Below are 18,989 nucleotides of genomic sequence, written 5' to 3' on the forward strand. Positions count from 1 at the left end.
ATATATATATATATATATATATATATATATATATATATATATATATATATATATATATATCTTACCTGGTAATTCCCTTTCTTGAGAGTACATCACGGGGACACAGGAGCTCATTACATAGTGGGTTATATAGGCACCTCTGGTGATTGGACACTGGTTAACCCCAATTAAGGAGAGTTCCTCCACTATTTAACCCCTCCCATATGGGAGGCACCTCAGTTTTGTAGCAAAGCCATAGGAAACCACGTAAAACCCAAGAGGGGCGGGAGCCCTGTGTCCCGTGATGTACTCTCAAGAAAAGGATTTTACAGGTAAGCTGTATATAAAAATCCTATTTTCTTCATCATACATCACGGGACACAGGAGCTCATTACATAGTGGGATGTCCCAAAGCAATGCTCAGATTGAGGGAAGGGAGACACAGATCATAATTATAGACCGCCATGGGCCGGAGGACCTAAACTGCAGCCTGCAGTACACTGTGCCCAAAGGCGATATCCTCTTGCCCTCTGACATCCACCTGATAGAATCCTGAATGTGTGGACTGATGACCAAGTTGCAGCCTTACAGATCTGAGCCAGCGAGGCCTGGTGATGCACTGCCCAAGAGTGCGCCTTCACTTGAAAAGGAGGGATTTTCTCCTTAACACTATAGGCCTGAGAAATAGTCTGTCTAATCCACCTTGAGAGAGTGGATTTTGATGCCGCCTGGCCCTTCCGGCAAGATAAATAAGCAATCAGTTTTCCTTATATGAGCAGTTGCTTGACGATAGATACTGATTGCCCTCACCACATCCAAAGTGTGCAAAGATGCTTCTTCTGCGGACTGTGGGTCCGGAAAAAAGGATGGTAGGATTACATCTTGATTCAAATGGAATCCCGAAACCACCTTAGGTAGAAAGGACCTGTTGGGGCGCATGACCACCCGGTCCTTATGAACAATTAGATACGTCTCTTTGCTGGAGAGAGCTGCTAGTTCTGATACTCTTATAGCCGTGGATATGGCTACCAAGAAAACCAATTTTTTGGTCAAAAGAACCAATGAAGACAGATGCAAAGGTTCAAAAGGTTGCCCCTGCAAAGCCGAGAGAACCAAATTCAGATCCCATGGGCATACCGGAGGTTTGACTGGCGGCCTTGTCCGCATAGCCCCCTGGATGAAAGCCCGCACCAGGGAATGCAATGCAAGTGGCTTATGAAAAAACACTGACAAGGCCGAAATCTGCACCTTGATAGTGCTTACGGCCAAATTCATTTCTAGGCCTGACTGGAGGAAGGCCAAGATCCTGCTAATAATATACTTTCTAGGATGCCATTTCCTGAGTTCACACCAGGAAACATATGCCCTCCAGATTTTGTAGTAAATAAGCCTGGAGGCCGGCTTTCTGGCATTAACCAAAGTAGAAAGGACTGGCCCCGAAAGCCTACGGTCTCTCAGAATGTGGGTCTCAGCAGCCAAACCGTCAAATTCAGACTGTGTAAAGCAGGATGGTAAATCGGACCCTGTGAGAGCAGATCTGGCCGGAGAGGGAGGATTCATGGCCTGCCTACTGCCAACTTCATGATCTCTGCAAACCAGTCGCCTGGGCCAAGCTGGGGCTACCAAAAGGACCGATTTTGTCTCCCTCTTGACTCTTCCCAGGAACAGTAATAGAAGAGGGCACGGGGGGGGGGGGGGGTGGTGGGTGGCATAAATCAGATTGTACTGATCCCAGGGAACTGTCAGAGTATGACCCCTGAGCAAGTGCATCTCTTGTTCTTGACACAAATTTGTCCAGTTTTCTGTTGAACCTGGACGCAAACAGATCTACGTCTGGAGTACACCACCTGCGACATATGTCCAAAAACACGTCGGGGTGCAGAGCCCATTCTCCTGGGCACAACCGCTGGCGGCTCAAAAAATCCGCCTGCCAATTTTCCACTCCTGGAATGAAGACTGCAGAAAGGCATGGAACATGCTTTTCTGCCCAGACAAGTATGCGATTCACCTCTTTTTGCGCAACCAGACTCCTGGTACCGCCCTAGTGATTGATATAGGCCACTGCTGTGGCATTGTCGGACTGAACCCGAACAGGGAGACCCCGTAGTCTGGAAGACCACTTTATGAGAGCCATGTAAACTGCCCGGATCTCCAAGACATTTATGGGCAATAGCTTCTCGATCGCAGACCATTTCCCCTGCGAGCACGTCTCCTCTAACACTGCTCCCCCAGCCTGTCAGGCTGGCATCTGTCGTAATAACCTTCCATGGAAGAGGAAGAAAGGTTTTGAATTTCAGCAAATTTTCAGTTTGTAGCCACCAGGCGAGACTCCTGCGTGTCCCTGGGGATAGACGCATAGGAAGATCCAAGGATTGGGGCTTCCTGTTCCAAGCCGCAAGGATGCATCTTTGCAGAGGCCTTAAGTGGAACTGGGCAAATGGAACGGCCTCAAAAGGAGGCGACCATTTTCCCTAACAGTCTCATGCACAAGCGAATGGGGGAAGATCTCCTGCCCAGAATTAGGCGCACCAGATCCCCAATGGCCAAGGCTTTTGGCCTTGGAAGAAACAACTTGCCCTGAGCGGTGTCGATAAACATACCCTGGTATTCCAACCTGGTAGCAGGCTGTAGGGACGACTTTTCTAGGTTTATAATCCAACCTAGGCACTGTAAGTGTTCTAGCGTTCTGGAAACACTTAGGTTCAGGAACGCTACTGTTTTCTCCATGAGAAGCAAGTCGTCTAGATAAGCCATGACGGCTATACCCTGAGCTCTTAGGTTTGCCAAGAGAGGGTCCAGAATCTTTGTGAAGACTCGAGGGGCCGTAGCGAGCCCGAACGGCAAGGCCACAAATTGAAAACGGCGCCGCTGTACCGCGAACCTTAGATACTTTTGGTGTGCGGGAAAAATTGCCACATGGGAGGTATGCATCCTTCATGTCTATTGATGCCATAAATTCTCCCCCTTGCAGGGAGGAGACCACAGTGCGAATTGACTGCATTCGGAAGGACCGGATGCGTAAAAACCGGTTCAGATCCTTCAGATCCAGGATAGGTCTGACACTTCAATTTGGCTTTGGAACGGTGAAGAGATTTGAGTAAAACCCTGAACCCTGTTCTTTTAGGTCCACTTCTACATTCACCCCCTGGGATAGTAAATGATCTAAGGCCAGAAATAGCGGTTTTTGCTTTACTGGGTCCCTTGGGATACTTGACCTTTATTAAGCGAGAAGGTGGAATCTCCTGAAACTCTAGCTTGTAGCCCAGAGATACAGAAGAGATCACCCACTTGTCCCGGATCTCTTCCCGCCAGGCTTCTGCAAACTGCTGAAGCCTTCTCCCCACTCGGCCGAGCGGGGGCGCCCCTTCACAAGGAAGCTTTTGGGCTCTGCTTGGCAGGCTTTCGCCCCCAAGTCTTTTTCTGCCCCTGGGCTCGGCCCTGAACCTTTCCTGTAGAGGAGGGTTGAGAAGGCCGTTGCCACTGCTTAGAGCTTGATGCTCCGGGAGAGAGAGAACGCCTAAAAGATGGATGTTTGTTCCTTTTGACTGGAAGGAGAGTAGATTTACTGTCTGAAATTTTTTGGACGAAATTTGTCTAATTCTTATCCAAACAAACGTTCCCCTTTAAACGGGAACCCAATCAAATGCTTCTTGCATGATAGCTCGGCTGCCCAATTCTTTAGCCACAGGGTCCTTCGCATGTGTACCAACAGGAGAGACAAACGAGATGCCTGTTGGACAGAGTCCAAAATCGCATCAATCATAAAACACAGAATTTGAGGTATTTCTGCATAATTCTCCACTTCCTCACTGGGAAGGAGGCCAAGCATCTGCTTAACCTGTTCCTTGAGGAACTGACACAACCCCACGGCTGTGACTGTAGGTTGCACCACAGCGCCAGTCATGGAAAAGGAGGCTTTTAATGTTTCCAACCTCTTATCAGTTGGATCTTTAAATACCTGAGCATTATCCAACGGACAGGTCAGGTTTTTATTCACGGAAGAAACAGTCGCATCGACAGATGGGACCCCCCATTTCTTGGTGAAACTTTCCTCCAGAGGATAATGCATAGAAAACCTTTTAGGAGGAGCAAACAGTTTATCGGGATGTCCCCAATCCTCATACATCAATTTATCCATTAAGGGATGAATTGGAAAGGAAAAAGCAGTCTGTGGGATTTTCCTGACTCCCAGGGTAGAAACAGAGGACGTAGCGACTTCAGCAGCAGGCATTCTGAATGTGGTACGCACCAATTCAGTATAATACTGCACCTGCTTTCTGAGTGCCTGGGGAGGAGGGGACTCTCTCCTCTTCCTCCGATTCCTCCAACTGCTCAAGATCCCTGTCCCAAGATAGGGATCTCTCCTCATTGTCAGACGAATCATCTTAAAAAGGAATCTCAGCAGAGGGAGGGGATCTACCCCTTTTCCTGCTATCTTTCAGGGAAGCAGAAATAAAATTCATGATTCTCCCTTCAAAACCCACCAATGTAGCCCTAAGGGAGTCCTCAGTGACTTATACCGGAGCTGAGACATTAGGAGAGGCTGCAAAACCTGACAGGGGCACGGACTCATCCTGTGAGGCTGGCTCCAGTCTTGAGGGGGGGGGGGGGGGTGTTAACTTACAGGAATTTTTAGAACCCATGGACCTAGGCAGTGATTTACCAGTGCCCTTGTTACCTCCCCATAAGACCCTTTTACGAGGAGACATAGTCCTAAGCTACAAAGCAGAGGTACCAATTCAAAGTGCTATCACTGTTGTGCTAAAAGTCTCACAATAAAATATATATGCTTAATACTGCACAACCTGATGCTGAGTAGGTGTCTAAGGTTTGCCTGGATCCAACCCCCTGGGATGCTTACTGCCCACAGCCCCTGTGTCTCTCACTTACAGCCCCGACGCTCTGGGCTTTTAAAACTGCCGCCTGGCGCCTGCGCAGTACAGCGCCGTGCACGGCTCACAACCACACTCCCCCCTCCTCCATTAGCCTGGGAGCGCGCACGAGGACCGCCGGAATCCAGGTGGGGGGAGGAATCTCATCAGAGCTGCGTGGGACCCCTGTATTACCTTATTGTGGCAGGGACTGCAGTGGAGACGTGAGACCTGTAAGTATGCATCAGGCTGCTCTTACTCCCTCTAGTGGTGGAAACCAAGTAAGACATACAACTACTCAAATGAAGAAATCCATCATAATATTATATATATATATATATATATATATATATATATATATATATATATATATATATATATATATATATATATATATATATATATATATATTATATAATTAACTTCCCTTACCTGTCCTCGCCGCAGGAATTGCTGAAAACAGACAGATTCCAGCCTTCACCCATCACGGCGGGCAGAGTTTGCCAACCTTCAGGTTTTTCTGGGGTTCTTTCTCAGAAGAACCTCCTAGACCCTCCTGGACCTTGTAAAAGACTCATGTGTAAACAGTACACCAAGTCTGGTTTTCCCAGAGCCCAGTCTTCCAATAGGAGAGGACTTACAGGCCAAACCTCGTTTCTTCGGATGACGAGGCCCAGGTACCATACCATCTTGGGAGTCAAATATCGGCCCGAGATATGGATCTGGTTGTTGTAGCCCTTCGGCCCCCGCAGGGACCTGCACAGAGCTTTCTTCATAGCACATGTTTTACGTGACCAACCACCATAGACACCAATCACCAGAGCTGCCTATATAACCCACTATGTAATGAGCTCCTGTGTCCCGTGATGTATGATCAAGAAATTAAGCCACCGTGGTTCTTAGCAACCTCATGCAAAAGGCGAATGGAGGGATCGCCTTTTGAACCCGACCATCCGCACCAGCTCTCTTATGGAGTTAATCTTTGCCTGAGGCAAGAACACCTTTTCCTGGGCTGTGTTTATGATCAAACCCAAGTACTCCAGCCTTTTTAGCGGTATTAAGGAAGATTTCGCTAGGTTGAGAATCCAACCTAAACTTTCCAGATAATTGGTTGTAGTGCGTAGGCTTTGCTCCAAACGAGCCACCGACTGATCCATTAGCAATAGATCGTCTAGGTACACTATGACCGTTATGCCCTGTGCCCTTAACCTGGCTAGGAGGTGAGACCCGCACTTTTTTAAACACCCGGGGTGCTCTGGCTAGACCAAAGGACAGGGCTACAAACTGGAAATGCTGTTCTAACTTGAACCACAGAAACTTTTGGGGAGTGGGAAATATAGGGACATGCTGATATGCATCCCTGATGTCGATTGATGCCAGAAGTTCTCTTAGAACAGGGATATGCAATTAGCAGACCTCCAGCTGTTGCAGAACTACAAGTCCCACGGGGCATAGCAAGACTGATAGCCACAAGCATGACACCAAGAGGCAGAGGGATGATGGGACACGTAGTTTTGCAACAGCTGGAGGTCCGCTAATTGCTTATCCCTGTCCTAGAAGGATAGAAACTACTGACCTGATCGTCTCCATGTAAAAGGAGCGGATCTTCAGGAACAGATTTAGTTTTAGATCTAGAATGGGTCTGACATCACCATTTGGTTTTGGTACCATAAAGAGAGATTTAGATAAAACCCCAAACCTTGCTCTTTTGTGGGGATCAGTATGATATTAATCAGTTTAGTGCCTGAAACAGATAGTCTTTTCTCTGGATCTTTGGGAACGCTTGACCTCAGGAGATGGTAGAAAGTCCAGAAATTCCAGCTTGTACCCCAGCGTTACCCTGGAGATGACCCATCTGTCCTGAATTTCATCTTTCCAGACTTCTGAAAGCTGCAGAAGTCTTCCACCCACCTTAGGGGGGGGGGGGGGGGTGTTGCCTCTTCATGATTAGGCTTTAGGATTCTGCTTTTCAGGTTTCAGACCCCAGGACTTCTTTTGAGCCTGGGTCTGACCCTGAAGTTTTCTTCTAGAGTCTGAAGGCGGAGGCCGTCGCCACTGCCTGGAGGCAGAAGCCCCTGGCACAAGGGAAAGAGTCCATTTAATTGAAGGGCATTTATACTATCTTTTGATTGGCAAAAGAGTACTTTTCCCACTAGAAATTGTTTGTATATACATTTGTCCTAATCTTCTCCAAATAGTTGCTCCCCATGAAAAGGGATCCCAGTTAGGAGGTTTGTACATGGTGCTTCAGCTGACCTTTTTTTAACCACAGGATTCTACGCATATGCACAAGCATAAGGTGCCTGGTGAATAGAATCTTCTATGGCAAAGCATAATGCTTTTGGTAGTTCAGCCAATTCCAGAGCTTGTTGTGCAGGAATCTAAGGGCCCGTTTAAATTGGTCCTTTAGTGATTAACAGAGGCATATTGCAGAGACTGCAGGGTGAGTAACGGCACCTGCCAAATAAAAAGTAGATTTTAACAGGGATTTCAACTTTTTATCTGTTGTATCCTTAAGCATTTGTGCATTGTCTACAGGACAAGTTAGGCCTTTATTCACACTGGAAATCACAGCGTCAACTGCTGGTTCTTTCCATTTTTTGGAGAATTTCTCCTCCAGGGGGATAGAGAAATGAAAATCTTAGGAGGGAGAAAATGCTTATCCGGGTGATCCCATTCAGCAAAAATAAGCTGTTCTAGTAATGCATGTGCAGGAAACGCATGAGAAGGCTGAGAAGGTTTTAAGGAACCCAATGAAGAAACTGAGCTTTCAGGAGACTGCGTTAGGGGCAGCATGAAAGTGGAACAAACCATCTCTGTAAGAGTTTGTATCAGCAATTTATCAGATTGTGAGGCTGAAAATGGTTCATCTACCGTTGTTTCCTCCACAGAGGAATCAGTGGTTTGTTTTTCCTCCTGATCGACAGAGTTACACCTCATCCTGAGCCCACTGTTCCCCTTGCAAAGGTTCTGAAGTGGGGGATCTAGCATGCTTCCTATCCATTTAAATGGAGGATGCAATTAAAGCCGCTAATCTTCCTTCCAGACCCTGCAGGGAGGAGGAAAGGACATCTTCAGTCACGTTTACAGGGGCTGAGATGTGAGAAGCAGCTGCACCATCAATTTGTTCCAATGGCTCACCCTGGCTTGCCATAACTGGTAACTCAGACAAGGATGACAGCGTGGAAATGCAACTCGTGATTCTAACGCCTGGGGGGTGAAAACTTAAGATTTTTTGGTAGGCATAGTCCTAAGCACAAAAACAGAGGCACTTAAAATCGCTGAATATATTAATGACATTTAACCACTTCAGGACCGCCGTATTGCCAATGTACGTCAACACAATGGCACAGGCAGGCACAATCACGTAGATGTACGCGATTGCATTCCAGCGGGTGGGGGGTCCGATCGGACCCCCTCCCGCTGGTTACGGCGGTCCGGTTCGCTCCAGGAGCGCTCCGTGATGAGGGGATGGCCGTTCGTTTTCGGCCACCCCCTCTGGATCGCTCCTGGCCAATGAGAAGCTTCCTCCCACTGTGTATTGTTTACACAGGAAGGAGGAAGTGATGTCATTCTCCTCGGGCGGTCTTTTTGACCGGACTACGAGGAGAAGACTAATAGTAAGTGTGCACCAACACTACACTGACATGTAGGTACACACAAGCACACAAACCCCCCCCCCCCCGATCGCCCCCCGCCCCCCCCCCCCAGTCACAGTGTCACTGATTGCATTGATCATTTCTTTACTGATCAATGCATTCAGTGTCAGTTGTGACAGTAAAAACTGTCAGGACAGTTAGTGTTAGGTCCAGGGTAGCCCCCCATCACCCCCCAATAAAGATTTAACCCCCTGATTGCCCCTAGAGTTAACCCTTTCACCCCCTTTTGCCAGTGTCACTAAGCGATCATTTTTCTGATCGCTGCATGTGTCGCTAGGTAGCTAGTTATTTTTTTAGGTTCACCGCCAGGTTTTTATATCGCTAGGTACCCCGATATACTACCCAATAATGGTTTTAACCCCCTGATTGCCGCTAGTTAACCCTTTCACCCCCTTTTGCCAGTGTCACTAAGCGATCGTTTTTCTGATCGCTGCATTAGTGTCGCTACAGTCGCTAGGTAGCTAGTTATTTTTTTAGGTTCACCGCCAAGTTTTTATAGCGCTAGGTACCCCGATATACTACCCAATAATGGTTTTAACCCCCTGATTGCCGCTAGTTAACCCTTTCACCCCCTTTTGCCAGTGTCACTAAGCGATCATTTTTCTAATCGCTGCATGTGTCGCTAGGTAGCTAGTTATTTTTTTAGGTTCACCGCCAGGTTTTTATAGCGCTAGGTACCCCGATATACTACCCAATAATGGTTTTAACCCCCTGATTGCCGCTAGTTAACCCTTTCACCCCCTTTTGCCAGTGTCACTACGCGATCATTTTTCTGATTGCTGCATTAGTGTCGCTACTGTCGCTAGGTAGCTAGTTATTTTTTTAGGTTCACCGCCAGGTTTTTATAGCGCTAGGTACCCCAATATACTACCCAATAATGGTTTTAACCCCCTGATTGCCCCTAGTTAACCCTTTCACCCCCTTTTGCCAGTGTCACTAAGCGATCGTTTTTCTGATCGCTGCATTAGTGTCACTAGTGTCGTTAGGTAGCTAGTTATTTTTTTAGGTTCACCGCCAGGTTTTTATAGCGTTAGGTACCCCCATATACTACCCAATAATGGTTTTAACCCCCTGATTGCCCCTAGTTAACCCTTTCACCAGCGATCACAGTATAAGTGTCACTGGTGACGCTGGTTAGCCAGTTAGTTATTTAGGTTCCCCGTCAGGTTTTTATATAGCGCCAGGGACCCCCATATACTACCTAATAAAAAATTTGAACCCCCTGATTGCCCCTAGTTAACCCTTTCACCACTGATCACCGTATAAGTGTTACGGGTGACTCTGGTTAGTTTGTTTTTTATAGCATCAGGGCACCCACCATTTATTACCCAATAAAGGTTTAACCCCCTGATCACCCGGCGGGTGATATCAATTAGGTTTTAGGGTCAGGGTCTGCGTCGCCCCAGGCAGCGCTAGGTTAGTGCCAGTACCGCTAACACCCACACGCAAAGCATACACCTCCCGTAGTGGTATAGAATCTGAACAGATCAATATCTGATCAGATCTATACTAACGTCCCCAGCAGTTTAGGGTTCCAAAAAAAGGCATTGTTAGCGGGATCAGCCCAAATACCTGCTAGCACCTGCGTTTTGCCCCTCTGCCCAGCCCACCCAAGTGCAGTATTGATCGATCACTGTCACTTACAAAACACTAAACACATAACTGCAGCGATCGCAGAGTCAGGCCTGATCCCTGCCATCGCTAACAGGTTTTTTGGTAGCATTTTATATTCAAATCCGGAAGGCAGTGCTTGGTTTTCGGGGTCCCGTACGTGGCTAGGCTCCCAAAAAGTCCCCCACATGTGGTATCCCCGTACTCGGGAGAAGCAGCAGAATTTATTTTGGGGTGTAATTTGACTTCTGCCCATAGCATGTGTGAGCAATATATCATTTAGTGACAACTTTAGTGGCAAAAAAAAAAAAAAGTTTGTAATATTCCCGCAACTTGTGGCAAAATATAAAATATTCCATGGACTCAACATGCCTCTCAGTAAATAGCTTGGGGTGTCTACTTTCCAAAATGGGGTCATTTTGGGGGGTTTTGTGCTATTTTGGCATTTTATGGCCTTCGAAACTGTGATAGGTAGTGAGGAGTTAAATCAAAAATTTGCACCCTTAGAAATCCTGAAGGTGGTGATTGGTTTTCGGGGTGCCGTGCGCGACTAGACTCCCAAAAAGTCCCACACATGTGGTATCCCCATACTCGGGAGAAGTAGCGGAATATATTTTGGGGTGCAATTCCACATATAACCATGGCATGTGTGAGCAATATATCATTTAGTGACAACTTTTTGTAAAAAAATTTTTATTTTATTTTTTTTTGTCATTATTCAATCCCTTAGGACAAAAAAAATAAATATTCAATGGGCTCAACATACCCATCAGCAATTTCCTTGGGGTGTCTACTTTCCAAAATGGGGTCATTTGGGGGGGGATTTGTACTGCCCTGCCATTTTAGCACCTCAAGAAATGAGATCGGCAGTCATAAATTAAAAGCTGTGTAAATTCCAGAAAATGTACTCTAGTTTGTAGACGCTATAACTTTTGCGCAAACCAAAAAATATACGCTTATTGACATTTTTTTTACTAAAGACATGTGGCTGAATAAATTTTGCCCTCAATGTATGACTAAAATTTAGTTTATTCGATTTTTCTTATAACAAAAAGAAGAAAATCTTTTTTTTTCAAAATTTTCTCTCTTTTTCCATTTATATCGAACAAAAAAAAAAAAAAAAAAAAAAAAAAAAAAAAAAAAAAAAAAATCGCAGAGGCAATCAAATACCATCAAAAGAAAGCTCTATTTGTGGGAAGAAAAGGACGCAAATTTCGTTTGGGTGCAATATTGCATGACCGCGCAATTACCAGTTAAAGCAGCGCAGTGCGAAATTGCAAAAAGACCTCTGGTCCTTAAGGTGTTTATTGGTCCGGAGCTGAAGTGGTTAAAGTCGCTATAAAGTTCAGCCTAGTGCTGGGAGGGAAAAAAAAAAGTGTCCTTCCTGTATCAGGAATGCCAGCTTGCAACCCTCACGTGTCCCACAGCTCCTGTGTCCTTGTGTGCAGGCTGCTTGTTTCCTCGACAGCCGAGGAGAGACTGTCACAGCTGTAATTTTATCTGTTAAGCCTGCAATGCGTCCTGGCACCGCACTCTCCAAAAAATCCCACCCTTGTTTACATTTAAACTGTTCCCGCGATTGTGCGCAGCGTTTTTGGGTTCACAGACCCAACACGAGGGAGGGGAGGCAGAGACTGTTTGAAGCAGGCACACACAACAGTAACAGCATTCGGGGGGGGGGGGGTAATGTAAGGTGGGGGTACACCGCTGATGTCCCCCTAACCTCTGGTCCTTTGGGGAGGGAGGGGGCCCTATGGGAGAAAACATTCGGCAGAATTCTTTTACCTGAAAGGAATCTTCCTGCATGTGCTGCTGTGGCCACACACAGACTGACCGAGCTTTACAGTGAAGACAACAGGAGTAAGGTATGTGCATAGACTCCCTCGTGGAGAAGGCACGACAACTATTTTTTCCTAATGGAAGAATACATAGGTATTTTTAATACCCAAGTTTCTTCTCTTACCTTATCCCCGCCACAGGATTTGCTGAATTAACAGACAATCCACCCATCACGGCAGACTGCGTTTAGCAAACTTTTAAGGACCAGGTCCCTAGCTATTAGGGGCGAGACCAAAATTGAGCTTTTTGGCCACAACCATAGACGCTACATTTGGAGAGGAGTCAACAAGGCCTGAGATGAAAAGGTACATCATTCCTACTGTGAAAAACAGAGGTGGATCTCTGATGTTTTGGGGGATGTGTGAACTACAAAAGGCAGAGGAAATTTGGTCAAAACTGTTGGCAAGATGAATGCGGTATGTTATGAAAAAACACTGGAGGAACATTTGCATTCATTAGCCAGGAAGCTGTGCATGGGACGTACTTGGACATTCTAAACAAGTCAATGATCTAACAAGGCCAAGTCGACGTGTCATTGGCTACAGCAGAATAAAAAGTGAAGGTTCTGGAGTGGCCATCCCAGTCTGACCTCATTGAGACACTCTGGGGAGATCTCAAAAAACATACAGTTCATGCAAGACAGCCCAAGAATTTATAGGAACTAAAGGCTTTTGCCAAGAGGAATGGACAGCTTTACCATTTGAGAATATAAAGAGCCTCATCCGCAAATACCACAAAACACTTCAAGCTTTCATTGATGTTAAAGGGGGGAAATACACAGTATTAAGAACTGGGGTATGTAAACTTTTGATCAGGGTCATTTGCGTAGTTTCTGTTGCCATTAGGATTTAAAAATAGTAAAACACACACAGATAAGTGATAATAAATGGCTTCAGCCAATTCCGTGTGTGTTTATATATATATATATATATATATATATATATATATATATATATATATATATATATATATATATATATATATATATATATATATATATATATATATATATATATATATACACATACATACATACATACATATACACATATATACACACACACACACACACACACACACACACACACGTTAAATTACAGTGCCTTGCGAAAGGCCCCCTTGAACTTTTCAACCTTTTGCCACATTTCAGGCTTTAAACAAAGATATAAAATTCTAAGTTTTTTGTGAAGAATCACCAACAAGTGGGACATGACTGATGGTGATAAATAAATCCACCTGTGTGTAATCAAGTCTCTGTATAAATGCACCTGCTCTGTGATAGTCTCAGGGTTCTGTTGAAAGCGCAGAGAGCATCATGAAGACCAAGGAACACACCAGGCAGGTCTGTAATACTGTTGTGGAGAAGTTTAAAGCCGGATTTGGATACAAAAAGATTTCCCAAGGAGCACTGTGCAAGCGATCATTTTGAAATGGAAGGAGTATCAGACCACTGCAAATCTACCAAGACCTGGCCGTCCCTCTAAACTTTCAGCTCAGACAAGGAGAAGACTGATCAGAGATGTAGCCAAGAGGCCCATGATCACTCTGGATGAACTGCAGAGAACTACAGCTGAGGTGGGAGAGTCTGTCCATAGGACAACAATCAGTCGTACACTGCACAAATCTGGCCTTTATGGAAGAGTGGCAAGTAGAAAGCCATTTCCCAAAGATAACCATAAAAAGTCTCGTCTAAAGTTTGCCACAAGCCACTTGGGAGACACACCAAACATGTGGAAGAAGGTGCTCTGGTCAGATGAAACCAAAATCGAACTTTTTGCCCACAATGCAAAACGATATGTTTGGCGTAAAAGCAACACAGCTCATCACCCTCAACACACCATCCCCACTGTCAAACATGGTGGTGGCAGCATCATGGTTTGGGCCTGCTTTTCTTCAGCAGGGACAGGGAAGATTGTTAAAATTGAGGGGGAAGATGGATGCAGCCAAATACAGGACCATTTTGGATGAAAACCTGTTGGAGTCTGCAAAAGACCTGAAACTGGGACGGAGATTTATCTTCCAACAAGACAATGATCCCAAACATACAGCAAAATCTACAAAGGAATGGTTCACAAATAAACGTATCCAGGTGTTAGAATGGCAAAGTCAAAGTCCAGACCTGAATCCAATCGAGAATCTGTGGAAAGAGCTGAAAACTGCTGTTCACAAACGCTCTCCATCCAACCTCACTGAGCTCGAGCTGTTTTGCAAGGAAGAATGGGCAAGAATTTCAGTCCCTCGATGTGCAAAACTGATAGAGACATACCCCAAGCGACTTGCAGCTGTAATCGCAGCAAAAGGTGGCTCTACAAAGTATTAACACAAGGGGGCCGAATAATTTTGCACGCCCCACTTTTCATTTTTTTATTAGTTAAAAAAAGTTTCAAAAATCCAATAGATTTCGTTCCACTTCACAATTGTGTCCCACTTGTTGGTGATTCTTCACAAAAAATAAAAATGTTATATCTTTATGTTTGAAGCCTGAAATGTGGCAAATGGTTGAAAAGTTCAAGGGGGCCGAATACTTCCGCAAGGCACTGTATGTTAAGCTGGATTCAAATGAGAAAGAAATGATTGTAGAATTACAATAAATTATATATGATGGAGGAGAGATATGTTACCATGGCAGTTTTCGGTCACCAGCATATATTAGGACGCATGTGCACCCGGCCCCATACCCCTGAGGAAGTCTTGTGGCCATGACACATTGGGTGAAGCTGGGTGATGCTGCCAAGTCCAGGAGTGACACGGGAGCCTCTGCGCTCCACTGTTAATAGTATCTGCTGTCTTAACCATAATTTCAGTGCAAATAAATACCGTACTTAAAATCGGTGTATAACACGCACTTTTTTCCCCCCTTAGAATCAGGGGGAAAATTGTGGGTGCATGTTATACGTCGATCTCTGCCGATTTCCCCCCCCCCCCCCCCCCGCTGATTGTGAATGGAGGAGTGAGTGGCGCCGATGCATACATAGCTGAGTGTACTCGGCTAGGCTTGGCTCCACTCGCAGTCACGCCCAGTCTCGCCCTACGATGGACATAAAGCTGAGTAAAATAGGCTAGGTGTATATTGGCTCTGCTCAGTCACGCCCAGGACCTGTGTTATGTCCATCATAGGGCGGGACTGTGAGAGGAGCCGATTTACACAGGACCTGCTCTGTGCATCTCAGCGGCGCCATATTTAAACTGCAGTAACATCGACAAGGCTGCAAATGACACCTGACAAGGCTGCATTGATGGGCATTTAAATGGAAGTTTTTTTCCTTAAAATTCCCTAAATAAAGTTGGGGTGTGCGTTTTATACCGGCGTGTGTTATACACCGATAAATTTGGTAAATGCTCCTTAGAAAACATACTACACCGTGAGGATATATTCAATTAAAAAAAGGGACACAGTCGGCTTTGTGAGACAACCCAGGATACCTTGGAGTGCATTGAAGGAGGGGCTTATTTCTTATGTCAGAGTGTGGGAAAGCACGATTTGACTTGGCATGAGGTCAAAAGTGGAGTATCGAATGGTGGAAGTTGCAGTATTTCTTCTTAATGAAACCAGCACAATTGAGTGGATCACTTAAAAAGTACAACTAAAGGCAACATGATCATTTTAATAAACTATTATAGAAGCACCTCAAAATTACACGTGGTAATACAAATGCATTTATGATGTTCCTACCATTTAGATGCAATTGTGGCCTCTAATCCCCCCAGTCATTACTCCTGATGTATAATGCTAGTGATGGTGTGAGGAGTTCAGCAGAGCAAGCATGTCATTTTCTTTCACTGGGCCCGCTTCTGCATCTCCCACAGTCCTTATGCCTTGTATCACACCAAGTCTATTTTACATAACACACCCAGCTATAACAGATGGGCGTGTGTTATGTAAAACAGAGTCAGCACATCTGAGGTGTGTGGCTGTCAGTGCAAGGCAGAATAGTCACTGATCCTTATGTTTATAATGTCTTTTTTGAAAGCATGGAGGCAGCATTGCTAAGGAAGAGCTGCATGATGTGCTATACTCGAGGCCAACTCATCAAGAAGAGCGCAGGGCACAGGGTTCAGGAGCGTGCATTATGCAGCGCACAGGGTTCAGGTTTATGTGTATAATATAGCTTCAAATTTTCTTTTATTGTTAAAAAAAAAAAAAAAAAAAAAAAAAAAAAAAACTAAGGGTTAATTGTAGAAAATGTTATATTTCTTATTTATATATACTTTAATTCACACAGATTTTTCACTCTGCAATGTGCAATTCTCAGCCTGTTTTCTTCCGTTTCATGGAAAAACCAAGCAGACAGGAACAGGCTCAGGGATAGGTGGGAGTGGGCAGAGCTGAGGAAGGGAAATCGGGGCCAATCATGTGGGGGAGTGGGCAGAGCTTGGCGGGATCTCTTTGATAGCGATGTCGGTGCTTTTCATGGACTGTATGAGCATTCCCCCAATGATAACATGATGGCACGTTGTAGTTTATACAGAGTGGCATCATGCAAAACGGGACAACGCATTCAGAGAAGAGGAAGCACAGATGTCTCCCGATTACCGGAAATTAACATGAAAGTTTTAGGCTGCAGGGGGAAAGGTAAATATGTGATAATCCTTACAGTTTTTTGATAAGCAACCTGTGAGATATTTAACAGCTTACAGATTTACATCAGTGTTTTTTTTTTATTTTGACTACCATTCTTCTTTTAGTGCATAATGAACTGAATATATGAGGATTGAGAAAGAAGAGTGGCACACATTTTTTCCACGGTTTATTTTTATTTTTTCAGGTTTGTACAACTCTGCTTTGAATGCGATAAAGGATTGCTTTATGCATGTATTGCATAGCACACTATTGAGATATTTTAGGATACCCTTGCCCACATTTATATTTTTGTTTGCTTATTACCAGTTGAGAAACCAGCACATTTATTTGAACACTAAGGCAAGTGTACTATATCACATTTATTTGAAGAGGTATTAGCACTATTCACGCATTAGGTGCAGCAACATTAGTTTGGTTTTGTGATCTAAAATACTTATCATGGAGTACAGTGTGAGACTTATCCATTGGTTCCATGTAGCCTAGCAGCAGGTGATTGGACACTGGCTAGGAGTTCTGAAACACGTTACATCCTGCCTGGTGCCCCACACTGGCTCTCCTCACTTCCTGACACATTGGATTTGGTTTCTTTACTGACAACATGCTGTTTGCCATCACAAGCAGCTCTTCTGGCATACAATTCCCATCCAATGCAGGATTTTAGATTTTGAGAGTTTATTTGCCTTTTTAAGCATAAAAAAAAAAAAATTCATTGGATGCTGCACTTAGCTGCCCCCTTGTGTTCTTTTTTGTAATTTCAGAGATCCATTCCTGTCCTTGCCTACTGAAGTGCAACACCCTTTCAATGAGATTTTTATACATTCCTTATGAACATTTTATGAACTACCTATGCTACACAAGTGTATTTTCGCATTTATCTAAAGGGGGCTAGAGGCCTCATGTGGATGGTGCATTTTTTTGCACCACAATTTCAATTGTTGTTCAGGCAGAAGAGGAAGAGGAACTCAGTTTTGCAAAGGCCATGGCCGATCGGTAGAGTCTTGACTGCCCTGACCACATCCAAACCGTGTAGACCACCTTAGGTAAAAAGGAAGATTATTCACAATAAAAAAGGGAATCTCTCTCCTGCCTATAAAACCACATTGCAAGCTCCCGCACTGCAGGTCTACACTTTGAAAAGCCAGGAACTGGTGTTAACCCTCGAGGAGACCTTGTCTTACCCTTTCTAAATCACTGGGTCTTTTAAGGGTCTAGGCTTTGCCCTTCACAATGGGAACACTCTCGAAAGAGTCTTTAGGGACTGGAAACCATGGAAATGGACCATCACGCTGGACTTGAATAGCGCCCAGGGGGCTTATGACAATATGCAGGTTAATTCTTTACTCACCGATTTCTTGCAGGTGACTTTCCAGGATCTTCTTGAACTGAAGTAAGACGGGCTGTCAGCGGTTTGGTAGAATCCTGGTGAACAAGGCTAAACCAGCACAAAGAGAAGGCAAGATCAATCATCACTTTTCAAACCATAAAAAATAACTTTAGTTAGATATTAGAAGTAGGACTGAGCCAAATCAAGGAATAAGTATAAGTATACCAAAACCACATTAAAGTTAACAAACCTTTAACAATAACTTCTAACCTAGACTGAAAATATTTGTACTTTTAATTCCCCTTGCTGAACGAGCACTGGCTTTCGATGAAAATGAAAAACAGGGCCATTAAAAACACCTACCACAACCTCTATTACTACAGGGTTCGCCCTGTTCATGTTACTTCTTACATCTTGTGCATTCTGCAATATGACATCTTTAAATTTGAGGGACAATCTAAACCAAGGCCTTAAGAACATTATGTACCATTCAAAGCAGAATGGGGAACTAGGACTTGCAAACCATTTCAACTCATTTAAACTGGCCAAAATAGCACCTGTTGCTGTTCTACAAGCTCACCAAATACCCTTAATGTGACTCTCTCAATGCAGTAGATTTCACCCCATCCTCAACCTCATTTGGCTCTCACCAAATCTTTGACCCATAGTTTGAAGTCCCTTTCTTTTACATATATGTATGAAGACAATTCCAAAATGTAGATTACCAACATTAACTGAAGATGGCTGGATGGATATCTAGTCAAGTAGTGCTAAAAGCTCCAATGTCCTTGCTCTCAAAATGTGGTAGTGTTCCGCTAATGGTATAAAACTCCTGAACACTTGTCAAGGATCAAGGAGCTTGGATCTACCCAAATTGAAGACAACCAAGTGGATATCTAGTCAATTAGTGCTAAGCGTGCCATGGTCCTTGCTCTCCAAAACATAAAGTGTTCCTTTATTGGTATTAAACTCCTGCACGTCTGACTTAATACCTACTTATCCATCCAACTGCTCCATGGGTTTCAGCAATTATTATTTTTTTTTTTTTTTAAACGATATAGATATATATAGTGAAAGCCACACACCTAGACAGCGACAGACAACTGCAAAAGACCTGACATGGC

The 18,989-nt window shown here is 44.5% G+C and overlaps 1 protein-coding gene across 3 annotated transcripts in view; it reads right to left on the minus strand.

Annotated features, from left to right (window-relative positions):
- Positions 1-18,989, minus strand: part of PIKFYVE (phosphoinositide kinase, FYVE-type zinc finger containing) — a 390,505-nt gene that overhangs the window by 309,317 nt on the left and 62,199 nt on the right. For all 3 annotated transcript variants that reach the window (XM_077448459.1, XM_077448458.1, XM_077448457.1), the window contains exon 7: positions 17,887-17,973. In XM_077448459.1, coding sequence (XP_077304585.1) covers positions 17,887-17,973 — 87 coding nt within the window. The remainder of the gene's footprint in view (positions 1-17,886; positions 17,974-18,989) is intronic.

The sequence above is a fragment of the Lithobates pipiens genome, unplaced genomic scaffold (assembly GCF_037356315.1).
Source record: "Lithobates pipiens isolate NorthernLeopardFrog02 unplaced genomic scaffold, aLitPip1_a1.2 Scaffold_22, whole genome shotgun sequence".
In the NCBI taxonomy this organism is placed as follows: domain Eukaryota; kingdom Metazoa; phylum Chordata; class Amphibia; order Anura; family Ranidae; genus Lithobates; species Lithobates pipiens.